The sequence below is a fragment of the Sebastes umbrosus genome, chromosome 12 (genome assembly GCF_015220745.1).
Source record: "Sebastes umbrosus isolate fSebUmb1 chromosome 12, fSebUmb1.pri, whole genome shotgun sequence".
Lineage (NCBI taxonomy): Eukaryota > Metazoa > Chordata > Actinopteri > Perciformes > Sebastidae > Sebastes > Sebastes umbrosus.
Genome location: NC_051280.1, coordinates 30,635,124 through 30,642,244, shown reverse-complemented (window position 1 = coordinate 30,642,244; position 7,121 = coordinate 30,635,124). Strand labels below are relative to the sequence as shown.

General features: G+C 35.3%; 1 protein-coding gene across 3 annotated transcripts in view; it reads right to left on the bottom strand.

Annotated features, from left to right (window-relative positions):
* The window catches only part of odr4 (odr-4 GPCR localization factor homolog), a 10,871-nt gene extending 5,536 nt beyond the window's left edge, over nucleotides 1–5,335 (bottom strand). The window contains exons 1-9 of one of the 3 annotated variants that reach the window (XM_037788629.1): nucleotides 5,179–5,335; nucleotides 4,213–4,317; nucleotides 2,877–2,993; nucleotides 2,464–2,556; nucleotides 1,448–1,554; nucleotides 1,329–1,365; nucleotides 1,094–1,237; nucleotides 910–1,005; nucleotides 39–86 (exon numbers count right to left, since the gene is read on the bottom strand). In XM_037788629.1, coding sequence (XP_037644557.1) covers nucleotides 39–86; nucleotides 910–1,005; nucleotides 1,094–1,237; nucleotides 1,329–1,365; nucleotides 1,448–1,554; nucleotides 2,464–2,556; nucleotides 2,877–2,993; nucleotides 4,213–4,311 — 741 coding nt within the window. In that variant the 5' untranslated portion in view covers nucleotides 4,312–4,317; nucleotides 5,179–5,335. Of the gene's footprint in view, nucleotides 1–38; nucleotides 87–909; nucleotides 1,006–1,093; nucleotides 1,238–1,328; nucleotides 1,366–1,447; nucleotides 1,555–2,463; nucleotides 2,557–2,876; nucleotides 2,994–4,212; nucleotides 4,330–5,178 lie in introns of all 3 variants that reach the window. The other 2 variants (XM_037788631.1, XM_037788630.1) reach the window with 2 other exon arrangements.
* Between the last annotated feature and the right edge of the window lie 1,786 nt (nucleotides 5,336–7,121).

The window sequence follows — 7,121 nt, the reverse complement described above, 5'->3', positions numbered from 1 at the left end:
TGCTATGACAACCGCGTGAGTGTGTTTATGTCTCTTACCGGTGTGATGAGTAGCTGAGCTGCGTACGTCTGTCTCACACTCCTCTTCTACAGAGAAACATCAGACACAGTGTGTTAGATTATACTTATTAACAGACTTATAATATCACTGTCCCATCTAGAGCACGAGTAGATGTGACTATAATACTTTGTGTATTCTGTTAAATTAAAATGTTGCTTACAGAATAGAATAAAAGACTAGAAGATGTATTATTCCCTTTGAATGAATTGTGGCGTGTGACACTTTCAGCCTTTTTTTCAGCTGTGTCCAACAGACTCCGGAGCAAATAAAAAATAAATATAAGAACGTAATTCAAAGCGGTAAGCAGGCTTTACTTTCATATCTTATAATCACCCACACAGCATGCATAAAAGTACCGGTAGCAAAGTAATGCAAGGCAATTCATACAGTCTGCGGGACTGTAAACGCACCACTCTGACGTTTTTATTTTTTTATTTTTTTATTTGCTCCCAAGCTTCACGCCGTCGGGGCTGCAGCTGACAGACTAAGGCTAAAATATTGTCATGCACACTGTAAGAATACACCAATTTAGCACATTCATTTAATGGAATACACACAGGTAATTATAGTCATATATATATATATATACAGTATATAGTATATATATATAAAATTGTGCAAATAAATTAAAGCCTAAACCTGAGAGATGCACAAATCTGAAGGCTTGTCAGATTCAAAAACTGAATAGTTATGAAACAATACTATGAGACAGGAATGAGCAATCCCAATTGTCTGCACATGGCCGAAAGAACTGCCGAAGTGCCCTTAAGCAAGGGTCCAAAAATCATGTAAATGCAGATTTTACAGATCAGCTTTCTGAACTCTCAGTGATGGATAGATTTATACAACCTGTCCTCCTGAGAGCTCGGTGTCCCCTGCCAGCTTTTTGCCATCGATCAGACAAACTCCCCTCTCCAGCTGGTGCGCCCACACTTTTAGCTCCTCCTGAAACAAAGCATGAGGACCTTTAGGACAGTTCCACTGAAGTTCCCGAAAATGAATTTGATGTGCGTTTCTGTGTGCGCACACTAACCTTTAGACATCTATCCAGGTATTCTGTGCCGGTTCTGTAGTCTGGTAGTGGCACCAGCATGTCCACGTTTAAACAACATGACACCACGCTCCAGGAGGAACACACACCTGACTGGTACTTCCAGTCTGCTGGCTTGGCAATGCTCTGGAACAGCCAATGACATTATGATATGATTGATAACAACACAGTGCTGCATGTTTACATCGAAGTTGTGAAATGAGAGATATAAACTTACCTTTGGATCTTTGACGTCAAAGGTCCTGCAGACGGTTCTAATATGTGGGGTTAAAGAATATCCGCACACTGTATCTGGTAGCTAACTGATCCGACGAGAAGGCTGTGCAAAAAGGATACTTTCTGGTTTTGGAGTTGATGTGCAGTGTGACACAGTCTGTGACATCATCATCTGCAGGGTTCCACAGCTGGTCCCAGGAGATAGAGCTCTCCGCTGCAAAAACCAGCTGCACACAGACAGAACACAAGGGTGAGCAGAACAGAACATTCATGTTTTTATGCCTCCTAGTGGTCAGTAGCAGGCATTGAGCCAGATTCCAATCATGTGTGATGATGTTAATTCCCATACTGTAGGAGCCATTTCATTGCAGTGAGACCATTTTTTTTAATTTGACCACACTGTATAAAATGACCTGTGGTGACCTCTAGGATAATCACAGCCTCATGAAACTTCACAGCCCCAAACTAGAGACCTAGAGCATTCAGAGGATGGATGGCTTTCCTAGGTTTACTGACTATAAGGGGGTTTCTGATCACTTTACACAACAGAAGCGTTCGCCATCCAATCGCCAAAAAATGTAATTCTTGAAGAAATCTCCAAATGTCAAAAGTGTTTGATCCCAAATCACAGCATGTTTTTTCTATGGTGTTCCTCAAGGTCTTGGTGTCTTAATGTGGTAATTTGGAGGGATTATTGATCATTTTTATCAATTCTCGAAGGGTAAAAAAATTGTTAAATTCAGCACCAAATCTGTATAACAAATGGTATCAACCCAAAAATTGCTGCAACTTAAAAGACATAATAGAGCATGGGGATGGACATCATATACTTCTATCATAATGCTCTAAGCCCTTATACACTTTCACTATTTATTTTAATTAATTAAAAAAACATCTTGACACACAGTACTGAGCTGCATCTCAAATTAATCTCCAGGTTCCCAGCTTTCAGATGATGTACACCACTTCTATGTGACATCTACTGTTGACCTGCTATCTCCCTCTAAAGACTCCCTGTACCCCCCTAAAAAAAGGCAAAAATGGGTCTATGAAAAAGAGGGGAGGAAGGGGTGGAAAAGGCTAAGAGTGTGTACAGTGCATCACGTGCATGTACAGAGTGTTTATATGAATCTCACCTGTCGGAGTGTGGTTAGTGTGTCTTTGGCATCAGTATCAGTGATGATGAAGACTCCCAACACATACAGGCCTCCGGGCAGCATCCGAGACACCTGAAAACAGACAAAACCAGGAGCAATATAAACTGTAACACTCCATGACAGCTTTAAGGCCTGCAGACATTTTTCTGGTAAACATCATTACATTGAGCTATAGATATATTTAAGAACGACTTCTAATCAGTGGAAGCCTTTTCTGTTCCTGTTTCTTTAATTCACTATCATTCATTGGCTTCATGAGCTCCCTGTTATTAACAAAGCATGTCCCAGTGTGTTCTAAACACACTCTAGCACTCTTTAATACACACTTAAATACTCAATACGCCCACAGGAGTGTGTAGTGGAATAGATCCTTGTCCCTCTCGCCTGCCTACCTGTCGAGCGTGCTCAGTCACCCAGTTCTTGTCCACAGAGTTTCCAGCTGCTGCAGTAGACTCCTGCCTTTGGGGTGTCCGGGTTGCCGTGACGACAAAATCCCTTTGGGCTGAGCTCTGAAAAGTTTATTCATAAACGACTATTACAACAATAGATGCACTTTTTGTAATTGTGAAGGGGGAAACTATTGAGCATGTGTTTGTAGATTGTTTTCATGCTACTTGTAGGAGCCAAAGTGTGTATTTACACTAATGTTTATTAATATTATTATTATTATTTGTTTAGGCTGCACACGTTCTTTTGGTTAACATCACTTCCAATAATTGACACAGGTGTGTGGTGTCACCTTTTTTTTACTTGTTCACTTGGACCGCGGGAGTTACACAAAGAGGATGAGATAGGTTCGGATGTTTTCTGTTGACCATCACTTCACGTTTAGTTATTCCAGTTAGCCTTATTGTTTGTAATTCTTTTAATTTAATAAACACTAAAACGCATCTGGACTTTTTTAACAAGTCACACAGTAAAGAGCCTACTTAACTTACCTAACACTATTTCTTTTTGATTTAATTTATAGAAGAACTTCTCAAACCATTTTGAAAAAGATATCATGTTATTTTTGCATCCATTTTTAGCTTGTAACTTTACAAGATTAGATCTAGATTTAGATCAGGGTTGTGTACAGATCCTGCAGCAGGACAAACTAGACTGGTATAGAGGAGAGAGAGAGAGAGACAGGAGCCCAAATAAGCAACTACACTTTAGAAACAAGGCCAAAAGAACGCAACCCGCGACTACCACACCTTTATACACCTCTGGAGGATTACAGAGAGAGGGGATGATCGTGGCATCATCAATGTGTGCAAAAGCGTAAAATGTCACAGAATGATGCATGTTTTTGGGATACAGTGTTAATATAGTACATGCAGCAGTGTTAGCTTTATAAAATGTTTAACTATGTGTATGTATGGAGCTGTAATGTTTGCAAAAACATACAGACAACATACAGATTAACAGTATTTATCCATCAACTTTTGTCCTCTGTCTATCTACAGTACCCATTTATCATATATCAGACTACATTGTGCCATCTAATATGATAATAAAGGCTACATTTACATTAGATTAGACACTTCTGAAGACTGAAATGTATATTTCACTATCATCCCTGCAAAGATTTGCTTCATATAGCAGGGCTATTATTACAGTTTTTCAGCTGGACATGTGGTAACTGTTGGATAATGTAAGAACTTGTCCAAATATATTTAAAATGAGATTATATTTCATTTAGTTTGCTAATTACTAATCAGATAAGATGTTTGTGTATAACCTTACCTGTCCAATAAGCAGGCCTGTGACTGGAGCTGCTTGTTGTTCACATAGTTTAGTCAGGTATCCCTCCACAGCATCTTCTACTATGTAACTACGACCCATGACTGCCTGAGGAGAGAGATGGAGAGAGATGGAGAGAGATGGAGAGAGATGGAGAGATAGGGAGAGAGATAGGGAGAGAGATAGGGAGAGAGATAGGGAGAGAGATGGAGAGAGAGATGGAGAGAGAGATGGAGAGAGAGATGGAGAGAGATAGGGAGAGAGATAGAGAGAGATGGAGAGAGATAGGGAGAGAGATAGGGAGAGAGATAGAGATGGAGAGAGAGATGGAGAGAGAGATGGAGAGAGAGATGGAGAGAGATAGGGAGAGAGATGGACAGAGAGGGAGAGAGATAGGGAGAGAGAGGGAGAGAGAGGGAGAGAGATGGAGAGAGGTGGAGAGAGAGGGAGAGATATGGAGAGAGAGGGAGAGAGAGGGAGAGAGATGGAGAGATATGGAGAGAGAGGGAGAGAGATGGAGAGAGTGGAGAGAGATGGAGAGAGAGGGAGAGAGAGGGAGAGAGATGGAGAGATATGGAGAGAGAGGGAGAGAGAGGGAGAGAGATGGAGAGATATGGAGAGAGAGGGAGAGAGAGGGAGAGAGATGGAGAGATATGGAGAGAGAGGGAGAGAGTGCAGAGAGATGGAGAGAGAGGGAGAGGTGACACAAAATCAGTGAAGCCACTTTATCAGCATGTCTGCAATGAGAAAGTGAGATGTGGAAGAATAAAACGCAGCTAAACAACAATCGTAACAACATAACATCTTATCTACATCAAAGCAACATGTGATTAAACCAGGTAGAACTCAAACTCAACGTTGAGTCGTGTGGTTAAGGGTTTATAAGCCCCTCTGGTTTACTACATTTAGCTCACCTTATGCTCTTCAAAAGAGTTCCTACAGCTTGAATTTCAAATATAAGAACATTACCTGACAGAAGAAAGACAGTGGGTGAAATATAAACCAGAAAACAGGCTGCTGGGTGTTGATTTTGACAGCTGGCAGAGGTTCAGAGGTTCAGTGGTTCGTCAGCAGAGAAAAAACAAAACAAAACTCAATTTACCACAATGCGCAGCGTGATGACGTGTTTCCGTCGCACATCATTTGTCGTGGTGGGTTAAGGGAGGACACAGACATATATACATATATATAGTCTCAAACAAACATTATCTATTGAAGAAATAGAAAAGTAGGGTTACTTACATTTTATTTGTTGTATAATTTATTCTATTTTTAATTATTTTTATACTGTAAAATATAATTGTAAGGAATTGTAATGAAATTAATCTACTGTATTGAACTTTTGAAATAAAGTATATATATATATATATATATATATATATATACGGTATTAGAAATCTTACACTATTTATTTATTTTTATATTATTTTATACTGTAAAATATATTTTTAAGGAATTGTAATGCAAAATCTGAATTTTATTTAGTTCATGAATCTACTGTATTGAACTTTTGAAATAAAGTATATATATATATATTTAAAAAATACTGTGATTTCAAAATACGTGTCAAATTGTTATGCACATTTATATAAAAATGATACTTGTTAAAAAAAAAAACAAGCAAGTTATAGTCTAAAAAATCTATAGAAGAAATAGAAAAGTGAAGTATTAAAAATCATAAACTCAATTCAAAAACTTACATTTTATTTTTTGTATAATTTATTCTATTTTTATATTATTTTTATACTGTAAAATATAATTGTAAGGAACTGTAATGAAATTAATCTACTGTATTGAACTTTTGAAATAAAGTATATATATATATATATATATATATACTATATATTAAAAGTCTCAAACTATTTATTTTATTTTTATATTATTTTACACTGTAAAATATATTTTTAAGGAATTGTAATGAAAAATCTGAATTTTATTTAGTTTATGAATCTACTGTATTGAACTTTTGAAATAAAGTATATATATATTTTAAAAATACCGTGATTTCAAAATACGTGTCAAATTTGTATGCAAATTTATATAAAAATGATACTTGTTAAAAAAAAACAAGCAAGTTATAGTCTCAACAAAAAATTATCTATTGAAGAAATAGAAAAAAGTGAAGTATTAAAAATCACAAACTCAATTCAAAAACTTACATTTTATTTGTTGTATAATTTATTTCATTTTTATATTATTTTTTTACTGTGAAATATATTTGCCTCAAGTCTCAAACAAACATTATCTTTTGAAGAAATAGAAAAGTGGGGTTACTTACATTTTATTTTTTGTATAATTTATTCTATTTTTATATTATTTTTATACTGTAAAATATAATTGTAAGGAATTGTAATGAAATTAATCTACTGTATTGAACTTTTTAAATAAAGTATATATATTAAAAATCTTAAACTATTTATTTTATTTTATATTATTTTACAATGTAAAATATATTTTTAAGGAATTGTAATGCAAAATCTGAATTTTATTTAGTTTATGAATCTACTGTATTGAACTTTTGAAATAAAGTATATATATATTTTAAAAATACCGTGATTTCAAAATACGTGTCAAATTTTTATGCAAATTTATATAAAAATGATGCTTGTTAAAAAAAAAAAAAGCAAGTTATAGTCTCAAAAAAATTATCTATAGAATAAATAGAAAAGTGAAGTATTACAAATCATAAACTCAATTCAAAAACTTACATTTGATTTGTTGTATAATTTAATGTTGTATAATTAATGAAAAATCTGAATTTTATTTAGTTTATGAATCTACTGTATTGAATTTTTGAAATAAAGTATATTAAAAAAAAATACTGTGATTTAAAAAAAATAAGAAAATTAAAAAAAATTGCTTTCATCTTTTATCTTTTTTATTTTGAAAGTCTGGAGCGGATATCCTGCTCC